At 39.2% G+C, this 27,642-nt stretch overlaps 1 protein-coding gene across 1 annotated transcript; it reads left to right on the top strand.

Moving 5' to 3' along the window:
* Positions 1-3,872: 3,872 nt before the first annotated feature.
* Positions 3,873-26,719, top strand: SLC17A4 (solute carrier family 17 member 4). The gene is made up of 11 exons (XM_046641378.1): positions 3,873-4,003; positions 16,941-17,146; positions 17,735-17,968; positions 18,052-18,139; positions 18,610-18,696; positions 20,631-20,749; positions 20,873-21,034; positions 23,839-23,971; positions 24,053-24,200; positions 25,054-25,144; positions 26,585-26,719. The coding sequence occupies exons 1-11, from the start codon at positions 3,913-3,915 to the stop codon at positions 26,717-26,719; spliced, it is 1,494 nt and encodes a 497-aa protein (XP_046497334.1). The 5' UTR covers positions 3,873-3,912.
* Positions 26,720-27,642: the final 923 nt, after the last annotated feature.

Genomic DNA, 27,642 nt, shown 5'->3' with positions numbered 1-27,642 from the left:
CAGAGAGTAGAAAGTCCATTGGTTGTTTTCAGCTTCCGAATAATCTCATATTGTAATTAACAGGTCCAGTCCAATGAAAAGCACAAAATTGCAAACTTTATCTAAAAGTAGAGTTTCTCCCCATCTCCAGCTTGGGCTTGTGGTGAGGGCAGTCATTTGGTTTGGCTTCTTGTTCCCTTTCTCTGTCAGCCCCTTCCCTCACCCCTCTTGCTAGCTGAGGCTTCTAGAGCTGGCAGTTAGGGAGATAGAGGGATGGTTGGTAACAAGCAGGAAGTGTGGGTTTTGTGGACTCTTGTGATCTGGCACTGGTGCTCTCTGGGCTTGAGTGGATGTTCAATGCTGAAATCCTTTAGAGAGTTCCCCATTGGGAACACACATTCATCTCTCCCATGTCATGAGTGATGCATGTCCACTGCTAAGCCTTTACTATTCCTCCCTCAGCTGTGGAGTATCCTGCAGTCCCTCCCGCCTCTTTTGGGATCATGTGGCCCCTCTAGACAGTTCTCTTGGGCAGAATTTTTAAAAGCTGTAAACTGGACCTCTGTTCATCTACATCTCGTTCAGAAGGAACCTACAGGTCTCTGTGCATCTTTGCACCTGCTGCTGTGGGAGGTATCACAACCTCTCAGGGTGGTGTGGGCCCTGTCTCTGCTCTGCAGCCTCAGGTCAATAGTCACAGAGTCATGCCCTTAGATTCTGAGTCATGTGTCGCTCACCAGTCCCCTTCTCATACATACACATACAGGCACACACTCACAAACCCCCAGGGGACATAAGTCAAGCTCTCTGGAGATTCCCTTGCAGGTGGCCCCATCATTTGACTTGAAGTTAGAGGCAGAGCCCTCCTCCCCTCTTTCATGGAGACAGGGTGAATCAGTGACAGAGCACACCAGCACCATTCTCGAAAGAAATTCTCTCTTAGCTTCTTCATCTCAGTCAGTTTGTGCCTTTGAAGTGGGCTCAACAGCCCCCTGCTTCTCAAGTCCTGCATAGTGGTCTCTCATCACTTTAGAATGGAGGCAACACTTTTATTTTCTTCTCAAAATAGTATGGGTTCAGTCTAATTGAAGAGTCCCATTTTAACATCCAGTTACACTCACACATACACATTACCATCACATATGCACTAGTGCATACAATTTCTGAAAGTGTCAGTTAGGAAGAAAGCATCCCACACTCCACACATTGCTACCACAGTTTTTTGTGACAGCTTTTAGTTGTTGCTGTTTTAAATGTGTTTTTAAATCACAGTAATAATTCACAAATACACTATTGCTGTAACACGTTTAAACACCACAGATAAAATTAAATTTCCACATGGCCATTCCTCCCCAAGGGAATGGCCCTCTCCATTCTCTTCCATAAAGATGTCAGTGTTACCAGATTAATGCATCTTAAGTTTAAAACCAGAGCTCCGGACAATGTACCTGAGAGCTGTCACTGTTTCAGTGCTACAATTTTTCTTTTCATAGTTTTCTATTCACTTATAAACACATAAATTACATAATGTAATATTATGTGTTTGTATGTTTTACTCATATTATGATCTTTAACTTATTATTATACAACTTTATTTTTTTTAACCTAATAGGTCTTTTAAATCTTTATATGCTTTTATATAAAGATAAATTCTTTGGATGGCTGTATAGTATTCCAAAAATTACATGTACTTTATTTAACTATTCAAATATTAATGATCATTAGTGCATGGAACATATTCTTTTGTGTGGCTGTGCATATCGTTCTCTGGCAGATGCCACGAAGCAGTAATACCAAATGGAAGGATGCTATTTGACTCTCACAAACAACAGCTTATTTCCTTACACTTCTGCCTAAACTTGGTGATGAAAGGCTTTTAAATAAAGGGTAAGAAATAGTGAGATCTTGTCCTTTTAATTTCCATGTCCTTGATAGGCAGAGTGCCTTTTCCCATGTTTCTTCTTCATCTTTATTTATATATTGTTCTAATAGTTACCTACTCTTTATCCATTTTCCTATATTTTGTCTTTTTTTATTATCTTGAAAAAGTTTAAAAAACACGACTGCCTTATCTGATATCATACTGTGATTAATTTTTCCCCTTCTGTCAATGACTTTTTCTGATGTACATTATTATAAATAAGTTTTGTGCTTTTTGTATCCTGCAGTATCCTTATAATATGTCTAGGTATAGGTTTAATTTCATTTCTCTGGTGTGAGACTCAGTGTGGTTCCTGAATCTGAGGAATCTTGTGTTTCACCTATTCTAGAAAAGCTGTATTCAATATTTCTTAAAGTATTGCCTCTCTTCAATTCTCTTTATTTTCTCCTCCTAGAAGTCTTATTCAACATATGTTGGACTTTTTTGCTCCATTTTCCAGGTCTCTTAACTTTGCTATCATACCCCCTTATCTCACAGAGCTTTATTCTGTATAATTTACTTAGTTCTACCTTATATTTCACTAATTCATTAGCTATGTCTGGTCACTTCATTTCTAATTTCCATGCCTAAATTTTTCTTTTGTATTTCAAGTGATATTTTTCTTAAATCTGTCTGTTCTTCTTTTAGTACCTGCCTACATTTTAGAGTCTATCTTTTATTTCCCCAGTTATTTTAAGCATGCTTGTATAATGTATTTATCAGTTTATTCTATTTTTGGAAGTTCTCAGCAGTTTCAGTCTGCTGTGTGGTGAGTCTGAGGACTTGTTCTGGATGATCACTTCTTTGAGTGTTTACCGTTTTGGATCTTGAAGTCATATTAAGTGGAGCTGCATCTTCGGTAGTTCTGTGTGATGATCTCTGTTGAACAAATCAGCCTGTGTTCAATTCTTTGTTACATTTTTCAGCTAAGGAAGAGTTCTCAGACGATGAAGACAGTGTGATGTCTAACTTCCAACTCCCCATAACATAGCTAAGAATTTTTGGAGTTTTCAGGAGAGGCTCTTTATTTTCAAACCAGAGATCAGAACAAGGTAGATGAAAGTTGTCAGTGTCTTGCTGTTGCAAGGGGAAGAGCCTCTTTAAGTCAGTTTTGAACTCCTTTGAGGCTTCTGGCTCTAGATTAGGATTCCATTATAGTTGTCTTCTTGGCATGGGCCTCAAGCTTCATCCTTCATCCGCACAGGGGCTTAGATCTCAAGCCCCTGCATCACTGAAATTGATGCCTCCTCCCTACTCCAGTCTCAGGGTCACCGAAGAGTTGGCTCAATCCTCTAACTTTTCATTACATCCATGGGGATATTTATTGCTATGTAGGTAATTTAATCTATTGGAATCTTCCAGGTGAAATTTGAAATAAGATTGTCAAGTTTGTTTTTTTGCTGAGGAAGATTCACCCTGAACTAACATCTATTGCCAATCTTCCTCTTTTTGCTGAGGAAGATTTGCCCTAAGCTAACACCTGTTGCCAATCTTCTTCTTTTTTGGTGTGTGAGCTGCCACCAAAGCATGGCCGCTGACAGGCAAGTGTTGTAGGTCTGCGCCTGGGAACCAAACCCGGGCTGCTGAGGCAGAGTGTGCTAAACTTAACCGCTAGGCCACCAGGGCTCACTCAAGATTGTCAAGTTTTAAAATGCAGTTGATACTGGTATCAGTTGAGAGACATGGGAACATAGAGCTGGAAAGAATATTATAATCCATTGAGGCAATCCAGGCCAGATCCCTCATTCTAGAGAAGCAGAGACTAAGGCCCAGGTTCACTGTGACCTTCCCAAGGCCACACGATTGTCTAGTGGTAGAGTCTGGATGACAGACCAGGTGTCCTGAACCATAATCTAGCACTTTTCCCACCAAACATTTCCTCCTCGTTCTTAGAAGAATTGAGGCAGTCTCATGTATGATATAGGACATTTTTCTCTCTTTATTTGTATTCTGTATTTTTCATTCTTTTATTTCAGTTGGTAAATACCAGTCCCTAGGAGAAGTGAACCAAAATGTCTTCTAGAGCAGAAGCCAAGGCCACAGTGGGAGATATTTCCAACGATGGTAATTTAAACATGGCTCAAGTGCAAACCTCCAGGAAAGGTAAAATCATGTGCTGGTTGTGCATGCAACTGAATCTATGTTACCTTGACTTCCCTTTTGGTGATATATAGCATCTTCTTGCTACTACCAACTGCCAAGAATTCTATAAAACTACAAAGCATTTTTATTGAGAAGTATTTCGTTTCTTGCAAGAAACCTTGAAGGTATATAGGATAAGTAGGTATCAAGACATTATTTATAGAAGAAGGGAAAGATTCAGAGCAGACACAAAGTAGAAAATATGGAAAGCAATCTTGACGTTTCTGATTTAAGTCCAGGGAGCATCCCATTAGATCTCTTTTCACATATTAGATCTAGCCCTGCCTCACAGAGAACAAATTTTTCCTTTGCAACATGTCATAGAAGCCACTTCTCTTCCTCCCTCTCATCTATATTAATACTTAGTGTTTTTCTATAATATGTCATAACGAAAACTGTTGAACAGTTTATCTTATTCTAAATTCTTAATGACTTTTAACTATGGTATTCATGAATTCTCTTAAGGATATAGGCTTTTCATAAGATAATGCCTTTAAAAAGCAAGACACTAAGCGAGATGGAATGCTTTGCAATACTTAACATTTTAGCCAGAATGTCTGCTGGGAAGTCAGTATGTCTTAAGGAAAAGAAGGTTCTCCTCATCTTATTCATCAAAGAAGAAATCAGGAGACGCTCGTTCTGATACTCACGCCACAGTTAACTATCATTTGACCTGGAATGAATACTGTTCCATTGCCTCAGCTTCCTCATCTGTAAAATGGAAGAGTTTGACTCTTGTACCTCTAAGATCTCATCCATTTCTAAATATTCAGAAGCCTATTGGGCTATACAATTGGCCAAATTCTCCTATCCTAATTCTTTCTCTCTCAAAATCAGTAATATAAAGAACTTTTTTTTTTTTGAGGAAGATTAGCCCTGAGCTAACTACTGCCAGTCCTCCTCTTTTTGCTGAGGAAGACTGGCCCTGAGCTAACATCCATGCCCATCTTCCTCTACTTTATATGTGGGACGCCTGCCACAGCATGGCGTGCCAAGTGGTGCCATGTCTGCTTCCAAGATCCAAACTGGCGAACCCTGGGCCACTGAGAAGCGGAAAGTGCGCATTTAACCACTGCACCACCGGGTCAGCCCCAATAATATAAAGAACTTATATATAAAAATTTTCCATGGCACAATATGGCATTTTGAGTGAAAGTACGCATGAGAGCTAGACTGCCAGTGTTTGTAATTCTGATTTTTGCCATTTATGAGCTATGTGACCTTAGGCAAGTTACTTAAACTTTCTGTGTCTTAGTTCCCTTATTTGTAAAAATGAGATGACAATAACAGTAGCTACTTCATAGGATTTCCATGTGGATTAAATTAGTTATAATATGTAAACCATTGAGAACAATGCCTGGCACATAGTAAACATTATATAAACTTTAGCTATCATTATTATCTCTCACACGGTGTCCCCTCCTCAGTCCACTTTTTGTCAGTCATTGGAACTCTCTGTGATAATTTGTCTAAAGTGAGACCCCTTTGTGGTCATTATGGTTTCTTTTACTGTCTTCTAGGCCATCCACCCCACTATGCTGCTTAGTCCTCTGGTGAGCACTCCAGGAGCTACAGCTGTAGCAGGCAATATCTTTCTTTTTTTTTCTTTTTCTGCTTTATCTCCCCAACCCCGTCCCCATACACAGTTGTATATCTTAGTTGCAGGTCCTTCTAGTTGTGGGATGTCAGGCAATATCTTTGTAACCCACTCGACCCCAGCCTGTCACATCATGCTTCTAGTATTAATCCTTTTTTTTTTTTTTTTAAAGATTTTATTTTTTTCCTTTTTCCCCCCAAAGCCCCCCGGTACATAGTTGTATATTCTTAGTTGTGAGTCCTTCTAGTTGTGGCATGTGGGATGCCGCCTCAGCGTGGCCTGATGAGCAGTGCCATGCCCGCACCCAGGATTCGAACAGACGAAACACTGGGCCGCCTGCAGCGGAGCGCGCGAACTTAACCACTTGGCCATGGGGCCAGCCCCTAGTATTAATCCTTTTTTGGCTAAGTCTTATCCCATCTGATAAGGCAAAATCCCAACTACTCCTCAAAGTCCCACCTGGTTATTTTGGTCGGTCTCCTAGTATTTCTCACAAGTGCTTATGAATAAGCCCTGTCGGCTGCTTCATCAGCCACAGTGTCCAATATCAATTTTCCTCTCTTGTCTCTCTGTCTGGCCCACACTCACTGGGTACTGCTGGGTCCTCTGTATCATACCTTCAGGACACTGCTGGGGCTTTCTCTAGGCAGCAGGTCCCCTAAAGGCTACTGACATCTTTGCTGGGCATGGCTGTGCTTCTAAGACACCCAGAGAACCAAATTCAGGCATTCCATGGGACATGGGGGAAGGCCCCCCTCCCCCATTATATGTCGCATTTGGTCACCTGACCACATAACAGAGCTGCTTATGCTCCTGTATCCCTAGAGACCTGGGTGAAAAAAGCTGGACTTTCAGGTTCTGCCAGAAGGTCTGTGGTTTCTCTCTATCAGGCTCAGTTACAGGTTCATGGGGCCAGGAGAGGGGCATATATCAAACTGACCTTTCTATTCCCTTTTCTCCCAGAGACCATGAGCTTCTGTCAGGTTCAATCAGAAAAAGAAGCCACTCTAGGTATTTCAAGAAGAAAGAGGTTTACTATAGGCGACTGGAAGATTCCACAGACTTTGGATGGCTGGAGAAGCAGAAGTCAGGTTAGCCACTTTCAGGAAATCCAGAATTGCAGAATGGATGAGACACTGCTAATGTTCACGTGCAGCACAGAGTGGGCAATTTTCAGGAGAACACACAAAGGCCACAAGCAAAAACCCCATGTCTCCCATCACTGATCCTCATACACCTACTTGTAGATGCCTCTGCGGCTTAATGGCTTCTCATGGTGTTCAGACTTCCAAACATTGCCAGAATGCCCTCATTAATAGAATCTTATTGGAATCCTGCTTGCACTACAGATTGAGGATTGTAGTTTCCAGGTATTTGCTCCTCTGTTACTGTGGAGAACTTAGAATGGCAGGGATGGCAGTGAGAATTGACAAACCATATCAGGCACAGCTTCCTTTCTCCCTATCAAAAGCCCACATGGAGGTAAGTATACCCCAGTCTATGGAAACAATGCCACCTAAGGCCAGTCAAGAATATCCCTTTCTGAAAGCCACAGAAATAAATAAAACAAGCACAACATTTGAGAAGGTGTCTCCATGTAGGTTAAAATTAGGGATTTATTCTTACCACACGCTACAAACTTGAAGGCTTACTGATACATTTAATGCAATTTGGATGAAATTGAGAGAGGATGCCAGGAGCTGACAAAACTCCCATTCTTGGAGCATGGTGCAGTGTTACGGGAAGAAAGGGGAAGACACACCTCAGCTAGAAGTGGCAGTGTCTAGGAGGTAAGGTAGACCACAGGCAAGCTGAGGCCAGGGAGAGTCTGCAATTCTGTGATGTGCTAGGTGAAGCTAAAACATGCCCACATCCTGGTATTTTCCTCTTGATGGCTCACCAGTCTTTCTAAAGATCTGCAACTTAGCATCTGGGAGCCAGCACAACAGAGCAGAGGAAAACATGTGTGATTGTAGAAATTAACTTGGAAATTTGGGGGGCTCTTCATCAAATTCTGCAATATCATTGCAGAATTAAAATGGAAGAGTAGTTAGCTTCTCTTGAATTGGTGAAAGAATTCCAAGACACCATCCTCCTTCATACCCACAAAAACACTATCACCAACACATGGCAGCAGGCCTTAAACCAGCAAAGGTAGCCCTTTGCAAGGGTTTCAACACACGGGGACAAAATCACAAGCAACTGGCCTTTATAGTCCAAGACTGTAGGAGTGGACCACAAGGGACCTTTGTAAATACTTTAGCACCAAAAAAAAAAAAAGAAAAAGGAAAGGAATCTGTTAGATAAAAGAGAGATCATTGCATAATGAGTGCAAGCTCTATGTCAGGCACTGTTCTAAGCACTTTATATGAAATAATTCATTGAATCCTCACAACAATCTTTCAAAGAAGGTTGTACTAGCATCATGTCCATTTTATGGGAGCTAGAACTCAAGCACATAGAGATTAAGTAACTCATTTAGTTCATCCAGGCGTGAAGAGGTATCATCTGGATTCAAATTGGAGCAGTCTGATTATCAGCCATTCTATTACACTGCTGTGCTGATTTTTTTTCTGGGGAAATTGAAGAATATTTTCATATCCAATTACTTCAAGTTCTCAAGAATAATAATAAAAAAAGCTTAGAGGGCATGAAGTAAATCAAGAGGAAAATAGGAAAGAAGAACCCAATATAGATGGGAAAGGAAGCTAAAAGGGAAAAAATGTCACTTCAGAATTAAAATAGAATTAGCAGTAGCAAGGGAAGAAATGATCACTCCAGAAAATCAAATTATTGACATGGAGCCGAGGCTTGAAAAAGTCATGGAAAAATGCAGAGCGGTAGCAAGATAGTGGATCAAAAGATGATGATATGAATAAGAGAAGAAAACGGATTATACAAGAATAAATGAAAGCAAGTTAATTAAGCAACTAATTCACTAAATCTGCAACTTTAAGGAAAATATGTAGAAAAACAAGATAGACAACTTAAAGGTAGAAATACTCTAAACCCATAGCATGAAGGAAATTGAAATGAAAAATCTATACAAGAACTGATTCTTTGATAAAGAAGATGACATTCAGAGCAATAAAACAAGCAATCTACTACTCAGACTGATCAGGCAGAGATAAACACAAGTAATCATGGGGAAAAAGGAGACAGAAGCATTTAAAATGTGTAAGAAGCAAATTACGGAAAAATTAGGTAAAGAACATGATTTTCTATGAAAATATAATTTCTAAATTTGACTAAGAAAAATAAAAATTGTACATGTGAAAAAACATGTAAAAATGGAGAAAGCTGTCAAAAAGTTATCCATTTTAAAACAAACAAATTAAGTCTTGGTAATTTCATTAGAAAAATTCTTTGAGATTTTAAAAAAAATTATTTTATTGGGGTCATATTGGTTTATTACATTGTGTAAATTTCAGATGTACATTATTATATTTCAGCTTCTTTTTTTCCTACCAAGTCCTTTTTTTTATTGCTGTAACACTGGTTTATAACATTATATGAATTTCAGTTGTACATCATTATATATTTCAATTTCTGTGCAGATTACATCATGTTTACAACCCAAAGATTAATAACCATCCGTCACCACACACGTGTGCCAGTGACCTTTTCTTCCTCCCTCCTACCTCCTTTCCCTCTGGTAACCACCAATCCAATCTCTGTTTCTATGTGTTTGTTTATTATTGTTTTTATCTTCTACTTATGACTGAGATCATATGGTATTTGACTTTCTCTTTCTGACTTATTTCACTCAGCATAATATCCTCAAGTTCCAACCATGTTGTCACAAATGGCCAGATTTCATCATTTCTTATGGTTGAGTATTATTCTGTTGTGTATATATACCACATATTCTTTATCTAATCATCCCTAATGGGGACCTAGGTTGCTTCCAAGTCTTGGCTATTGTGAATAATACGACAATGAACATAGGGGTGCAAGTATCTTTATGCATTAGCGTTTTCATGTTATTTGGAAAAATACCCAGCAGTGGAATAGCTGGATCATATGGTAGATTTATTCTTAATTTTTTGAGGAATTGCCATACTGTTTTCCATAGTGGCTGCACCAGTTTGTGCTCCCGCCAGCAGTGAATGAGGGTTCCCTTCTCTCCACATCCTCTCTAATACTTATTGTTTCCTGTCTTGTTAATTATAGCCATTCTGACAGGATTGAGGTGATATCTCATCGTAGTATTGATTTGTGTTTTCCTGATAGTTAGTGATGCTGAACATCTTTTCATGTGCCTATTGGCCATCTGTATATCTTCTTTGGAGAAATCTCTGTTCAGATCTTTTGCCTATTTTTTAATTGGGTTGTTAGTTTTTTTGTTGTTGATATGCATGAGTTCTTTCTATATTTTGGATATTAACTCCTTATCAGATATATAGTTTGCAAATATCTTCTCCCAATTGTTAGATTGTCTTTTCATCTTGCTGGAGGCTTCCTTTGCTGTGAAGAAGCTTTTTAGTTTGAAGTAGTCCCGTTTGTTTATTTTTTCTATTGTTTCCCTTGCCTGGTCAGACATGGTACTTGAAAATGTGCCACTAAGACCAACGTCAAAGAATGTACTGCCTATGTTTTCTTCTAGAAGTTTAACAGTTTCAAGTCGTACATTCAAGTCTTTAATCCATTTTGAGTTAATTTTTGTGTATGGTGTAAGATAATAGTCTACATTCATTCTTTTGTATGTGGCTGTCCAGTTTTCCCAACACCATTTATTGAAGAGACTTTCTTTTTTTCCATTTTATGTTCTTGGCTCTCCTGTAGAAAATTAGCTGTCCATAGATGGGGCAGGGCGTTATTTCTGGGCTCTCGATTCTGTTCCATTGATCAGTGTATCTGTTTTTGTGCTAGTACCATGCTGTTTTGGTTACTATAACTTTGTAGTATATTTTGAAATCAGGGAGTGCGATACCTCCAACTTTGTTCTTTTTTCTCAGGATTCCTTTGGTTATTCAGGGTCTTTTGTTGTTCCACATAAATTTTAGGATTCTTTGTTCTTTTTCTGTTAAAAATGTTGTTGGAACTTTGTTAGGGATTGCATTGAATTTGTAGATTACTTTAGGAAATATGGACATTTAAACTACATAATTCTTCCAATCCAAGAGCACAGAGTACGTTTCCATTTCTTTGTGTCTTCAGTTTCTTTCAGCAATGTTTCATAATTTTCAGTGTACAGATCTTTTGCTTCTTTGGTTAAGTTTATTCCTAGATATTTTATTCTTTTTGTTGCAATTATAAATGGGACTGTATTCTTAATTTTTATTTCTGTGATTTCATTGTTAGTGTATACAAATGCAACTGATTTTTGTATGTTGATTTTGTATCCTGCAACTTGACTGTATTCATTTATTATTTCTAAAAGTTTTTTGGTGGGTTACTTAGGGTTTTCTGTATATAAAATCATGTCATCTGCAAATAGTGGCAGTTTCACTTCTTCCTTTCCAATTTGGATCCTGTGTAACTCTTTTTCTTGTCTGATTGCTCTGGCTAGGACTTCCAATACTATGTTAAATAAGAGTGGTGAAAGTGGACATCCTTGTCCTGTTCTTAGATGGATAGCTTTAAGTTTTTCTCCATTGAGAATGATATTAAGCGTGGGTTTGTCATATATGGCCTTTATTACGTTGAGGTACTTTCCTTCTATACCCATTTTATTCAGAGTTTTTATCATAAATGGGTGCTATATCTTGTCAAATGCTTTCCCTGCATCTACTGAGATGATCGTGTGATTTTTATTCTTCATTTTGGTGATGTAGTGCATCATGTTAATTGATTTCCGGATGTTGTATCATCCCTGCATCCATGGAATGAATCCTACTTGATCATGGTGTATGATCTTTGTAATGTATTGTATTTGATCTGCTAGTATTTTGTTGAGGATTTTGCATTGATGTTCATCAGTGATATTGGCCTGTAATTTTCTTTTTTTGTGTTGTGCTTGTCTGATTTTGGTATCAGGATAACATTGGCCTTGTAGAATGAGGTAGGAAGCTTCTTCTTCTCTTCAATTTTTTGGAAGAGTTTGAGAAGAATAGGTATTAAATCTTCTTTGAACGTTTGGTAGAATTCACCAGGGAAGCTATCTTGTCCTGGACTTTTATTTTGGGGGAGGTTTCTGGTTACTGTTTTGATCTCCTTACTTGTGAATGGTCTATTCAAATTCTCTATTTCTTCTTGATTCAGTTTTGAAAGGTGGTATGATTCTAAGCATTTATCCACTTTTTCTGGATTATCCAATTTATTGGTGGTATAACTTTTCATAGTATTCTTGTATAATCTTTTGTATTTCTGAGATGTCCATTGTAATTTCTCCTCTTTAATTTCTGATTTTGTTTATTTGAGCCTTCTCTCTTTGTTTCTTGGTGAGTCTAGCTAAGGGTTTGTCTATTTTGTTTATCTTTTCAAAGAACCAGCTCTTAGTTTCATTGATTTTTTCTATTGTTTTTCAGTCACTATTTCATTTATTTCTGCTCTGATTTTTATGATTTCTGTCCTTCTACAGATTTTGGGCTTTGTTTGTTCTTCTTTTTCCAGTTACCTTAGGTGCACTGTTAGATTGTTTATTTGGGGTTTTTCTTGTTTGTTGAGGTAGGCCTGTATTGCTATAAACTTTCCTCTTAGAACTGCTTTTGCTGTACCCCATAGATTTTGGCAAGTTGTATTTTCATTTTCATTTGTCTCCAGGTATCTTTTGATTTCTCCTTTAATTTCTTCATTGACCCAATTGTTGTTAAGTAGCATTTTGTTTAATCTCCATATATTTGTGGCCTTTCTGATTTTCTTCCTGTAGTTGATTTCTAGTTTCATACCTTTGTGGTCAAAGAAGATGCTTGGTATTATTTCAATCTTCTTCAATTTATTGAGACTTGTTTTGTGGCCTAATATGTGGTCAATCCTGGAGAATGTTCCATGTTCATTTGAAAAGAATGTGTATTCTGCAGTTTTTTGATGGAATGTTCTGTATTTGTCTACTAGGTCCATCTGGTGTATACGTCATTTAAGGCCAATGTTTCCTCATTGATTTTCTGTTTGGATGATCTGTCCATTAGTATAAGTGGAGTGTTAAAATCCCCTACTATTATTGTGTGACTGTCTATTTCTCCTTTTATGTCTGTATACAACTGCTTTATATATTTAGGTGCTCCTATGTTGAATGCATAGATATTTACAAGTGTTATATCCTCTTGTTGGATTGTTCCCTTTATCATTATGTAGTGTCCTTCTTTATTTCTATTTACAGTTTTTGTTTTAGAGTCTATTTTGTCTGAAATAAGTATTGCTACCTGAGCTTTCTTTTCTTTGTCATTTGCATGGAATATCTTTTTCCATCCCTTCACTTTCCTTTTGTTAGTGTCTTTAGGTCTGAAGTCTGTCTGTTGTATGCAGTATATATATGAGTCTTGTTTTTTTAATCCAATCAGCCACTCTATGCCTTTTGATTGAAGCATTTAGTCCATTGACATTTAAAGTAGCTATTAATAAATATGTATTTATTTCCTTTCTGTAACTTTTTATCTGGGCGTTTTAGTAGTTCTTCTCTGTTCCTTTCTTCTTCTCTTGCTCTCTTCCTTTATGGTTTGATGGCTTTCTTTAGTAACATATTTGGGTTCCTCTCTCTTAATTATTTATTTATTTATTATAGATTTCTGCATTGTGATTACAATGATGTTCATATATAAAAATCTATGTATACAGCAATACATATTGAGTTGATGGTCTCTTTAGTTTGTCCTCTTTCTAAAAGCTCTACTCCTTTGCCCCCTTCCTCCTACATTTTATGTTTTTGATATCATATCTAACCATTTATTTTGTATGTGCATATCCATTATCTTCTTATCATTGAAATAGGTAATTTTAGTAACTTTGTCTTTTGACCTCCGTATTATCTTCATAGGTGGTTGATCTTGCTACCTATACTATATTTCACCTTTACCTGTGATTTTATTTCCTTTTTTGATATTTTTTTAATTCCTATTTGTGATCTTCTCTTTCCCACTTATATAAGGCCCTTTAGCATTTCCTGTAAAAGTGGTTTTTGGTAATAAACTCCTTTAATTTTTGCTTGCCTGGGAAACTCTTTCTCTCTCCTTCCATTCTGAATGATAACCTTGCCCAGTTGAGTTTTCTTGGCTGTAGGTTTTTTCCTTTTAGCCCTTTAAATGTATCTTGCCACTCCCTTCTAGCCCCTAAGGTTTCAGCTGACGTATGTCACTTGTTGCCTTTCTCTTGTGGCTTTTAGGATTATCTCTTTATCTTTAATTTTGGACATGTTAATTACAATGTGTCTTGGTGTGGGTCATTTTGGGTTTGTCTTGTTTGCTGCTCTCTGTGCTTCCTATACTTGGATGTCTGTTTCTTTCCTTAGGTTAGGAAAATTTTCAACTATTATTTCTTCAAATAGATTCTCTGTCTCTTTGTTTTCTTCTTCCCCTTCTGGGAGACCTATAATACTAATGTTAGTGTGCCTGATGTTGTTCCAGAGTTCCCTTAGACTGTTCTCGTTCTTTTTGATTCTTTTTTCTTTTATATATTCAGCTTGGGTGATTTCCTCTAGTCCTTTGTCCAGCTCATTGATCTGTTCTTCTCTATCATCTACTCTGCTGTTGAGTCCCTCTAGTGAAGTTTTCATTTCCACTATTGTATTCTTAATTTATGATTGGTTCTTTTTTATATTTTCCAATTCTTTGTTGATTTTCTCACTGTGTTCATCTATTCTTCTGCCAAGATCAGTGAGCATCCTTATGACTTTTTGTTTGAACTCTTTGTCAGGTAGATTATTTCTGTTTCATTTAGTTCTTTTTCTGGGGTTTTGTCCTGTTCCCTTGCTTAGAATGTAATCCTTTGACTCCTTATTTTGCCTCTTTTTCTGTGCTAGTATCTATGTATTAGGTAGGTCAGCTATGTCTCCTGGTATTGGAGAAGTTGTATTATGTAAGAGATGCCTTTTGAGGCCCAGCAGTGTGCTTCCCTCTTGTCACAAGTTCCAAATATTCCAGGAGTGTCCTCTGTGTGGTCTACATGTGTCGTTCTGTCGTGGCAGGGTTGCTCTTGCTGTAGGTGCCCAGGGATTCTAGGCTCTCCCCCATGGCCACCTGGTTTTAATTCTTGGCTTCATGTATCTGCTATGAAGACTTCAGTCACTTTATTGGGTTTTGAGACCCCCAGCACAGTTGTCTGCAAGGTCTAATACCACATTCCTGTTGCAGTTTTTCTGTTAAGTGAGTAGGCCCCCAGTGTCACTGGTTGCTAGGCTCATGGGTTTGCAATTGCTGTAGGCCTCTGGACTACAAGGCTGTTGTCAGCTCCCTCAAGAGAGCAGCTGAGTAGGGCTGGCCCCAGGCATGGGAGCACAAAATTTTTTCAGGCTTTGGAAGATGAGGCTGATCACTTATGTGGCTGTTTGTGAAGCACAGGTCTTTTGTTGCTGATAAGCCCCATAGTGCACAAGTCCACACACACTGTCAACATAGTCCTGACCCATGCACATGTCCCAGCATCCTGGAGTGTACCCAGTTGCCCCACTGCAGAGGCCCCTAAGTACTCCACCAACACCCCCCCCCAACCCAACCACTCCTCATGCATGCCCTGTCCCACAGAAGCAGACCCATTTGCCTACTTGTGGAGGATCCAGGTACCCAGTCTATGCTGGTTAAATAATAATTATAATGAACTTACATATTCTTACTCAATTCTCATCAAAGCACCTTGAGTTAGGCTCTAATATTAACCCCTTACTGAGGCCACAGAGAGCTCAGTAACTTGCCTAAGAACACATAACTGTAAATAGAGCAGCTGGGATACAAGTGTCTGACTCCAGGATTAAAATATATTTGATAAAACTCACGTATTCCTATAAGAATAATTTAAAAAAAGAATAGGATAGCTTACTAAAATAAAAGTACAAGTCCCACCAACAAGCAGTAGCATACCTAATGGTGTCACGTGAGAAGCATTCCCAGTAAATTCAGCTATGACAGGAGTGCCCACTCTCACCATTCCTATTTAACATTGTTTTGAAAATGCCAGTGAATAAAATTACCCAAGAAAATGAAATACATGTTGCAAACTGCAAAAAAAAATCACCTATTTTTTCGATTATTTGTACATAATGTATGTATGTGTTTATTTCTTTTTTTGTCTAAACCCAAGAGGAAATAAAGATGAAATGGTAGGGAAAAGGACTGAGTTATGGGAACAGTAAAAAATACTTTAAGAAATTTGTATGAGACTGAACTGAAGATAATTATAAAATTATGAAATTACACCTTGGGACAGAGAAAAAGACTTGAATGCACGGGGAGTCATCCCTGCTCTTGGTTGGGAGAGGGCAATAAAGTAAATGTGGCAATTCCTTTTAATTTAATCTGTCATATCAATATCGTGTTGATCAAAATTCCACTGTAGATTTTTGTGGATGGGGGAGGAGAAAGACTCAACTAAATGCTCCCAGAGTTAAACCAAAAGTGAGAATTTGTCTGTTAACTCCTGGAATTTAACAGGAGTATCACTAGACCGCAAGAAACAGTGCTGGCCACCCCCACTGCATTTGCTCCCTTGCAGGGGCCCGGAAATGGGGTAGCCGTGTGCCTTGAGGAGGATTATCACATATACTTCTGGGATTTCTCTGTAGGGACATTCAATCAATCCTTCCAGCTGCTGTCAAACTAATGTATCTAGACTGAACCCCAGGGATAACCCCAGAGCTCCCATGGATCACTGGCAAATTTTGTGCAGGTATAGATTACAGTATCAAGATGAAGTTGAACTACTTGTATTGTTTAACATAGCGTACTTCTCAAGTCTTATCTCCTTCCAGCCTCCAAACATATTAATCTGCCATGTTCCTCTGTTAAGAATGGTGCTGAAAGCCATCCCACCTGCCCAAGTGGGACACTTGGGAGTCATTTTCAACAACTTCTCTCTCTCACTACCCATGTCCAACCACTCACTGCTTCTAACTAATTCTTTCTTTAAATCCACTTCTTTCCATTCCTACTCTCATCAGCTCATCCCAGGGCCCTGCATGGAAAACTCTTTCCTAATGCTTGCTCTGGCTAATTCCATACATTCTTCAAATCTCTGCTTCAGTAATGGTTCTGAGGGAGTTATGGCCCCCGCACCTCCTAGGGGGAGAGATGTCCATCAGATACCTGCAGAGCAACCTCTGCTCTCCATATATTTCTGCTTCACAGACAAACTGCAATCTGGTCCTGATTAGACTTAGGAAGGATGAGAGAAAATCACCCTGATTATAAGACTTTCTGTGCCCTCTTGTCTCAGGCTTTTGTTCAGTCCGACATGGGTTGGCCTTCACCTTATATATCTGTAACTTTTTAATTTACACCCAAAAAATGAGCATGAGCATTGCCATCCCAGCTATGGTGAACAACACAGTGCTGTCCAGCCCTGCCAATGCCTCAAGAGAAAGACCTCCCACCGACTCCCAGGACAACCAGAATGAAACTTCAAAGGAATTTAAGGCAGTGGTGAGTTTAATGAGACTCCAGACCTTTTCTTTGACTCAAATGGTTTGATGTAAAGGGTTATTTATTGAGCATCTACTATGTTCAAAGAACTATATTACACAAAAACATAACATGTATCTAAGGAGGTTATATCTCTACTTAGTGTCTGTAAGTGTAACCAGGGACCACGTTAGAATGAAGGAAACAGATTTTACCATTCAGTGGACATGAATTCTTCCCCTACAATGATGAAAATCATCACAAAATAAGTTTTATAGATTCATGTCGGCTTTCTCTTTCTTCCTTCACATATTTTTCTACTACCTTGCCTATGATGCTTTCTTCTTTATAGGCTTTCTTTCTTTACAGGCTCTCTTATTTTTTAATTGGTCAGTTAAATGTGTAACCGGGGAACTTGTATTGGGGGAAAGAGTATGTTGGGCATATGTTTAGGTTTTCTTGATTAAATTGGTAGATTGGAGGAATTAGAGAGAGGTAAAAGGAAAAAAAACTGAAACTGCCAATTATTTTTTATCTCTCAAGTCTTCACAATAAAAATCATCAACTCTCTACCCAAAGATAAACAGCATGATTCTCTTTGTCATCTAGGCTCCTATGTATGACTGGAGTCCTGAAATCCAGGGAATCATCCTCAGCTCCCTCAACTATGGCTCATTCTTGGCCCCAATCCCCATTGGCTATGTGGCTGGAATATTTGGAGCCAAGTACTTGGTTGGTGTTGGCTTGTTTATTTCCTCAGTCCTGACCCTCTTCATTCCATTGGTGACTGATGCTGGAGCAACCTTCCTCATTGTCCTTCAGATTGTCCAAGGCATATTCCAGGTACCAAGAGGTTTTCTAGTATGAGTGGAATACAGATTCCAAAATGACCCTAGATAATCCAGAACGGACCTTTTTTTTTTCAGGTTATAGTAAACACAAGTCAATATTCAATTTGGGTCAAATGGGCTCCCCCACAAGAAAAGAGTCAACTCATTTCCATTGCTATGTCAGGTAATTGGTACCCAAATCATCATCTTATGTGCACTACCAAGAGTATTCTGCAATGGCCTGTCAACAGAAGCAAGACCTTACACTCATCTACTCCGTCTCCTTGCTCTAAAGCACTACCCTGCACTATCTTTCTTGATCATAACTGAATGTTTCCTGTGTATCAAACATTCTTGTAAGTGCTTTGCACATATTAATTTCACTTTAGCCTCAGAACAATCTTATAACTCAGCTATATATAATTATTTTCATTTACACATGAGGAAATTTGAGACACAAATAGACTAATAATTTGTCCAAGATCACACAGCTACTGAGTGAAGGAGCAGGATTTGAACCTAGGTAGTTTGCATTTTAGCTCATACCTTTAATCACTGTGCAACTCATCCTTGTGAAGGGTTTAATCTGTAGGAAGCACACAGAGTCCCAAGCCTGACCCTCTCACTCAGAAAATCCTCACATTTTCTGTTTAGGATCAGCGCTGGGGTCCTTCATCATCCTTCTTGTTGGTGGTCTCCTCTGCCAGACTGTAGGATGGCCTTATATCTTCTATATCTTTGGTGAGTTTGTGCTTTTCAAATCTCAGAAGTTTGTTTTATGACAGAGAATGCTGGGCATGATTTCTGAGGTGCAGCTCATTTATGGTTAACCAAATCTGAATATATATGGATATTTATATAACTAAAGTTGATAAAATTCAGAGCTAATCATGTGAATCTTGCAAAACGACATTTAAGTTTCAGTAGTCTGAGTGTGTAGCTAGGATAAACTGATGGCCTTAAAGCTATCATAATATTCCTTCCTGCTTCTAAATTGAACCCATAAAGGACCACAGAGGGATTTTTTTCATAAGATGCTGAAAATGTTATCTTGGTGAGATTATATTTTTAGTTATGCTTATTTTTTAATACATTCTTTTGAATTTCTCCCATTGTTACTAGAAGCACAAAATTGTGGGAATATGACCTAATCATAAGTAAAATACTGATTGGAGTAGAGAATCAACCAGCAGATGCTGCAGGACAGGGCAGACCATATGAGGCTCAGGAGCGGATGTAAAACACAGACAGTTGTTGCAAGTTTCCAAAGACCCATGAACTGTTCCAGAGGCAATATTCTACTTCACAATTGCGTCTTTACCTAGCCCTGGTTGGGATATGCTCAGCTACCTTTGGCCAATGTTTGTGTTTGTTTGATTTTTAAAACATTCTCTGAAATACCATCTGCAAACCACCTGATTCCTGTGGGACCAGTAAGTCCCAGAAAATGTTTTCATTGCAGAATAACACTCTTAGATTGAGGGTTCCTGTAACATCAGGTCAATATATTCACTAGAAAAAGAAAGGTATGAATATTGATTACTACAGCACATCAATCTTCAAAGGCTCTATCAGGGAAACTTCAAAAGGGAAGATTACAAAATTTATTCAAGTAATGAGACAGGCTTACTATGCTCATGAATTTGAGAAACAGTAAGCAGTATAAGCAAAATAGGAACTCACTAAATATTTGTTGAATCAGTGTTAACAGGCTTCATTCTCAAGGTACAGCGGTGTTAATTTTCCTATCTATTCCTCCTCACCTGAGTTTCAGTTCCTTGAAGGCAAAATTGTGTGTTTGTATTCTTGTATTCTCACAATCTAGCAAAATTCCTGGTGTATGATGGCTGCTCTATATTTGTTAAAGAATGTGTAAACAACAAGGCAGCAAGTGAAGACAACTGTTAAGATTTTTTTAAGATTCTAAAAAGGGAATTTTAAGATGAATCGTATTTCCACTCAATAGTAATAATGTTGAGCTGTCCAACATTGTAATAATACAGAAAATTCCTTAGCTGAGAATTAATTTCATTTTGTGTCTAGAAATTGTCTGGGTAATCAGTTGCATATGTGTGTTGCTACTAACTCTTAAGTGCGAGAGATAGATATGGAACGATTTAATGATGAAAGGAATTTTGCAGACGCATGACTAGCAGAAGGAATGCTGACTGGTACTTCCACAGTGAGGGCATTTTCAAGCACATGGGGCAAATGCACTAACTTTCAACAATGAGCTAGAGACTTAACAATGATGCATTTCAAAAACGCCCAAAACTCAGTGGTTTAAAACAACAACCATTTATTCTTAGTTCTGTGAGACAGCTGGGCAGCTCTGCTTTCTGTGTCTCTCATCTGCCTTGGACAATGGGTTAGCTGGAGCGTGTTCTTCCCATGCCATTGGCTAAGACCCAAGAGGACAAGTAAAAAGACGCAGTGCTTTGTAAGGCTTAGATTCTTAACTGCCCCATGTCATTGGTGAAAGCAAGTTACATGGTCAAGGCAAAAGCTAAGTGGTGGGGAAGTACCCTCCACCTATGATAGAGCCATGCAAGGGTGTAGATGCAGGGACGAGTGGAATATTGGGGCCAGTCATTTCGCCAACCCCAGGAACCATCTTAGAGTCAAAGTGGGCAGAGTGAAATTTCAATTCGGTGCTAACTAGATCGTCTTCCTAGGTGGAATTGGCTGTGCCTGTTCTTTTCTCTGGTTTCCTCTTGTTTATGATGACCCTGCGAATCATCCATTCATCAGCACCGGTGAAAGGGAATACATCGTGTGTTCACTGGCTCAGCAGGTGCATTGAGGGACTCCTCTGCCATTTCCCTATGTCTGTCTGTACATCTTTGAGGTGAAGAGTGCAGTAGAACAAAGCTCTTGTCTTCTGATGGAGGGGATATTGATATGTGCTTTCTTCCAGGACTATTCGTCAGACTGGTCTCTTCCCATTAAGGCTATGATCAAATCCCTACCACTTTGGAGCATTTTAGTCTCTTATTTCAGTGAATTTTGGCTTTTTAATATCTTTGTGGCATATATACCAACATACATCAACTCTGTACTTCAAGTTAACCTCAGAGATGTAAGTATATAGAAAGCTCATTCTGTTCTTTTGTTTAAATGCTTAATTATAGAATCCTCTGGTCACAAAATCAGGGGATTAGGCCCAGGACCTTCATGTAGGAAATGCAACCTATTTCGCTTGAATTCTGATTCATCTCAGTGTGGTCTACTGCTTATTGTGGCTGAGTGGTTACGGTTCTACAGCAGCTTGACATTCACAAATGTCATTTTAGAAAAATTTTTTATTTTATTTAATTAATTATTTTTTTCTTTGAGGAAGATTAGCTCTGAGCTAACATCTACTGTCCATCTTTCTCTTCTTGCTGAGGAAGATTGGCATTCAGCTAACATCCGCTGCCAATCATTCTCTTGTTGCTGAGGAAGATTGGCCCTGAGCGAAGATCTGTGCTCATCTTCCTCTCCTTTATAAGTGGGATGCCTGTCACAGCATGGCTTGATATGTGGGGTGCAGGTCCACGCCTGCGGTTTGAACTGGCAAACCCTGGGCCACCAACCAGAGCATGTGAACTTAATCTCTGTGTCACTGGGCCAGCTCCTAGAATGTCATATTTTTTTTTTAAAGATTTTATTTTTTCCTTTTTCTCCCCAAAGCCCCCCAGTACATAGTTGTGTATTCTTCGTTGTGGGTTCTTCTAGTTGTGGCATGTGGGACGCTGCCTCAGCGTGGTCTGATGAGCAGTGCCATGTCCACGCCCAGGATTCGAACTAACAAAACACTGGGCCGCCTGCAGCGGAGCGCGCGAACTTAACCACCTGGTCACGGGGCCAGCCCCATAGAATGTCATATTTTTTAAGGAATCAATGCAAAAATTTTATGTTCAGTCCAATCAACATTTACAAACAAGACACTCTGCAGCATAAACAATAAAGCACTAACAAAACAAATTCTGCCTTTGAAAAGGCTATCACGGAGATGCATAAACAATATATCCTATAAATAAGACATTATTAATAGGATATTAAAGTCCCAAATAGGACTTATATCAAAAACTTGTGGATAATGTTCTTTTAAAAAACCATTTTATTCAAGTATGTCATATGTAGATAAAAGTACACATGTGTACAACTCTCTGATTTTTCACAAAATGAACATATGTTCTGATCGGCTGACAGGAGCCTTTTGATTCCTGTAGGATGGATGTCTTAAAAGTGGCAAAGAGTGTGTCAGATTTCATAGCCTGTTAGTGACAACAGTTCACAAGGTCATTGAAATGCTGTTACATTCCTGCCCTTTGTACCCAAAAAGCAGTGTTCTCTTATTGACTGGGTTCTCTTGTGAAAACATGCTAACTGGCCAACAGAGAGCTGACTTTCTTAGCAGAGATCAGAGTCTGGGGGGCATGCATGCAAAACAGACTACAGGTACTGATATCAGAAAGCCCAGGGATAGAGTGGCTATGGGTCTTCCAAAGGAAGTGAAGAGTCAGAAGCAGGCAATGATGTCAGAACCTCAGGCCAGGGAATCAGGGGACAGGAGGTCCAGAGAAGTAGGACTCCAGTGCTGAGAGATAGACATCCTGAGGCTGGCTGTTGGGACTGGTGTCTCCAATGTGAGGCGAGGTGGACTCCCCACCTCGGAGGCCAGTGCTGAGGAGGAAGAGGATGGGGGAAAGATTGGAAACACAAGTTGAAACCAAACAGTAGACTTTCCCAGCTTGGGAAGTCAAGAGACTTAGACTGCCATTTCTCTCAGGGTATTTTCTCACTAAGTCGCATAACCTCAATGGCTTTGGTTTACTCATCCATAAAACAAACAGCTTGGACCAGGTGACAGTTAAATCCTTTCCATTGTTTGGATTACACACAGCAAAGGATGGTCTCCTTTTCCTTGCATTGTCTTTAATAGGATTTTAATTTAGAGGTTTAATTGACAATACTAGGGTTCAACATTTTAAAAACTGTAAAAGAGTGAAGCGTGAAAAATCTTACTCCCATCCCTGTCTCCAATCTATCCTATTTTCCCTGCCCTTTCCATAGATAACTCTTTTTTATTTTCTTATATATTCTTCAATTGAATTTATGAGAATGCAAGCATACACAAATGTATATCCTTATTTTCCAAACTTTTTTTACAAAAACATAATAAGTTTATGCTGCTCTTCTTTATACACTATACCATGGGGATCTTTTCATATTAGTACATGCGGATCTTACTGGGTGACATTTGGGTTGTTTCCAATCTTTGAGCAATGCTGCAGTGAAAAACTTGTTCATTTGTCACATATTTGTGCAACTATTTCTGTAGAGTAAATTTCTGCATATCTAAATCGAGGGTGAATTCAGTATAAACTTATATATTTACTGTCCAATTGCCCCCCATAGGGCATTAATAATATTTGCAAGTACCTGATTCCTCACAGCATCATTACAAATCATGTCAAAAAACTTTTGGAGTTTTACAGATTTGATTCATAAAAAATGGTATTTCATAGTAGTTTTATTATTATGAGATTGGGTACCTTTTAATATGTTTAGGAATCACTTATTTTCCCTTTTCTGTAAATTGTCTGTTCATATCCTTTGCCTACTTTTATGCTGAGTTTGTTCTTTTTAATATTTATTTCCAGGTGATCTTTATATATGAAGAGAGCATTAGTCCTTTTTTTTCCCCTGCAAATTGAACTATATGCATATTTTTCCCTAGGCAGTAAAATTATATTAGCTCATTTAGCAACATGGATTTTGTATTAAAGGTGATGTGTATATAAAAAAATGCCATAGATGTAGACAATTTACCCAGGGATCAATCTGTCTCATGGTAAAGTGGTGAAGCATGTATCTCACCTCATCTCTGCTCCTCAGAGTGGGATCCTGTCAGCCCTGCCGTTTCTTGTTGGCTCTATCTGCATGATCCTTGGAGGTCTATTGGCAGATTTTCTCCTCTCCAGAAAAATCCTTAGACTTGTCACCATCAGGAAACTCTTCACTGCCATGGGTAAGGACAGAGGTGGATACACTGGTGGATAGGGAAGTTCAGGTCAGCCTCCTGTTCACTCTGTTTGTCCTTCTGCCCCAGGAGTTATCTTCCCATCTGTGCTGTGTGTGTCCCTGCCCTGGGTCAGTTCCAGCCACATCACCACCATGGCCTTCTTGGTACTGTTTACTGCCTTCAGCAGCCTCTCTGAAGCAGGATCCTTTGTTAACATCTTGGATATTGCTCCTCGGTAGGGACCCCTTTGCCTCATCCTTACAGAATTTTGATTCAGGTCTAGCAGCCCTAAACCTACTGTGATGCAGAGGTAAAATGTGAGTGACATGTGCAACAGGTCACAGGAAATGTCAGCAGCAGCCCTAGATCCAAATAATTCCTGGAAGGGACCCAAAGCTGGGCAACCGTTATGAACTTAGTTTTTCAAGGTGAAAACAGGAGTAGTCAGTGGCCACACTCACAGCTCACCTGGGGAGAGTCACACCAATCTAGCTCTGTTGGGGAATGCAGCAGTTACAGAGGGCCGAATCACTGAAAGGACTCATGAAACTCCACAAGGCATGCTCATGTAAGGCTTTAATAAAGGTAAAAGACACACGAGAGCAGGAGAAACCTTTACCTCTGATATGGGTAAATATCAGAGATAACTGAGACTTCCAAACTTAGCTCCTAGGGTCCTTTCACAGTCAACACACTTCATCTTCAGATAATGAACCACCAAGATACGTAGGAGATACCTTGGTCTCAGGTCTCATTCAATGAGGGCTCTTTTATACCACAAAACAAGACTGCAAGATCAGGCACCATAGCAGAAACTATGAGAGCATATAAACTAGGTGCAAGCCATCAATCTGTACTTTTTGTATAAATGATATTGACAAGTTACTACAGGTTACCCTTTGGAAATCTCAGACTTAGCGCAGGATTATACTAATTGCTAGTCAGTACGTTTCATGCAGGTTTGACCAAGTGTCAGCACAACTCCAGGCATCCCCAGAAATAAGCACCAAGTTGCAACAGATCAGCTGAGATTAATCTTTTGCTTACAGTGGAATATTTTCCTTTATTTTTCTCTCTCTCTTTCTCAGGTATGTTACCTTTCTCAGGGGACTATTGCAAGTCTCTTATCATATTTCAGGAGCCATCTCTCCCACTGTTACTGGAATTTTCCTCAGTCAGGTGAGGTCAAATGTTGTGATGAAAATCTTCATAAGAGAAACCTATAGATGTCTCCCAGTAGAAGTCAGACTAAGGGTACCTTTGTTCCCTCCTCAATGTGGCTGAACTTGAAGCTCAAGGTCCTGAGCATCCCACATGCTCTCATTCTCACCCTAGGCTCAGTTCATGCAGAGAAATTACATATTTAGGGTGTGGAGTGAAAGAGAATGCTCAATTTTATGAGTTTATGCTTTATGAGTTCTTAAAAGATGTTTCTCATGCTAATCATCAAATTTTGTATCAATATTCACGGCATTTTTTTGTAAAGTATAAAGTGGCCAACCATTCTGGTTGCCTGAGACTGGGGGGTTTCCTGGGATGTGGGAATTCCAGTACCAAAACCTTGAAAGTTTCAGACAATCCAGAAAAAGCTGGTTGCCTTATGTAGGAACCCAACAAATATTTACAGAGTGAGTGAGAGAGATGTTGAGTGGACGAGAGAGTGAGGGAGAAATCTGCACCTTACATCAGTGCTTAATGAGGAAATTCCTCTGACCGGTATTGCTTGCATGGTGTTTTTACGTTTGTATAGCCTTCCATCCTGGGAGATGCATTTGAAGTTGTCAGAATAAACAAATTCATCTGATGACTTGAACGTTTCCTAAGAAATTTACTGATACAGACTTTATGTGAAGAAAGATGTATGTGACATTCCTATGAATATCATTCCTTAACTTCCTGTGGTTTTCTACCTGTAAGTCAGGAAAATGAGTGAAGGATAACAAAGAAAAGATATTCTTTCTGAGATCAAGTCCTTTCTCTTTTTTGAAGCTTCAGTTACCTTTCAGTCACTAACATACTACCAGGAAATGGTTGTTTAAAATGGAAATTCCCAAACTGACCTTGTTTCCCTTGTCATTCATTGATTCATTCATTCGTTCATCCATTCATTGAACAAATACGTATTGAACATTATTATGTGCCATGCACTGTTTAAGTGACTAAAACAAACAAAAGTCTCTACCCTTGTGAAGCCTATATTGTAGGAAAGAAACTGATAGAAAGCTAATGAAATAAGTAAAATATATGATATATTGAATGGCGGTAAGTGCTAAGAGAAGAATAAAGCAGGAGAGGACATAGGGCACATAAGAAGGGGTGGGATTTCAATTTTAAATAGTGTGGTCAAAGAAGGACTCATTGAAAAAGTAACATTTAAGCAAGGACTGGAAGCAAACAAGGGAGTGAGACAAATGACTATCTGGGGGGAGGAACATTCCAGCAGAAGGAAAGGCTAGTGCACCAGAAATGTATCTGCATATTCCAGGAACGACCAGGAAGCCCACAGAGGCTGGAGCAGAGTTCTGGGTAAGGACAGTAGGACTTGGTGCCAGAGCCTGTCTGAGCCAAGAGGGATAAGAACTTGAAGACCATTAATAACTTGCAGTTTCCTGTCTCCAGGACTCAGAGTTTGGTTGGAGAAATATCTTCTTGCTTTCAGCTGCTATTAACACATCAGGCCTGGTCTTCTACCTCATCTTCGGCCAAGCAGAGGTCCAGGAGTGGGCTAAAGAGCAGACAATCACCCACCTCTGAGCAAATCGAGTGATGCCTTAGATCTCGATGCTTGGTTGTTCACTGTTTGCCCTCATGGATATTCCCTTTTTGTGCCTGCTTGACTGGCAGTGCTGGTTGATTAGTCATTCAATTTGAATTGATTTTGTTTCCAGGATTTTCTCAGAGATCTTGGCTATGTAATACTGAAGCTTCTGTCTGGAGATTTTACAGATGGTGGCAGGGTGGGGGGCTAGTTATTTAACTATGATCTCCTGAAAGCATAGATGTGTTTGAATTTATGTGTGTTCTCCACTCTTTCCACTGTTATTGTGACATAGGAAGAAATATATATTTGGTCTCTTCCCCCAGTTTCCAGCACAGAGCTCCTAAAATCCTTGTAATTTCCTGAGTAATAGGAATGATAGGAGCATCTTTTTTTTTTTTATAATATTTGGTCTGAGTCCTTGGTTCCTGACACAAGAACTTCTAAGATCCTTGGAAGCTCTGAAGTGATGAAAGTGTCTTTTGGGTATACCAATGAGGTGACTGGTGACTGGGGGCCTGAGATAGCTTCAGGATGTGGAGCTGGTCACCAGAAAGACTAAGCATGATTAGAAGGTCTGAACTTTCAGCTCCACCATCCCACTTTGGGAGAGGGGAGAAGGATTGGAGATTGAGTTACTCATCAATGGTCAGTGACTCAATCAATCATGTCTTTGCAATAAAACCTCTATAAAAAAAACCCTAAACAATGAGGTTCAGAGAGCTTCCAGGTTGGTGGACACATGGAGGTGCTGGGAGAGTGGCACATGTAGAGAGGACATGGAAGCTCTGCGTCCCTTCCCAAGTACTTGCCCCATGCCTCTTTTCCATTTGGCTGTTCCTGAGTTGTAGCCTTTATAATAAACCAGTAATAGTAAGTAAACAGTTTTCCTGAATCCTGTGAGTGATTCTAACAAATT

The sequence above is a fragment of the Equus quagga genome, chromosome 15, assembly GCF_021613505.1.
Source record: "Equus quagga isolate Etosha38 chromosome 15, UCLA_HA_Equagga_1.0, whole genome shotgun sequence".
In the NCBI taxonomy this organism is placed as follows: Eukaryota; Metazoa; Chordata; class Mammalia; order Perissodactyla; family Equidae; genus Equus; species Equus quagga.
The sequence above is the reverse complement of the archived record's forward strand: the minus strand, read 5'-3'. Positions and strand labels throughout refer to the sequence as shown.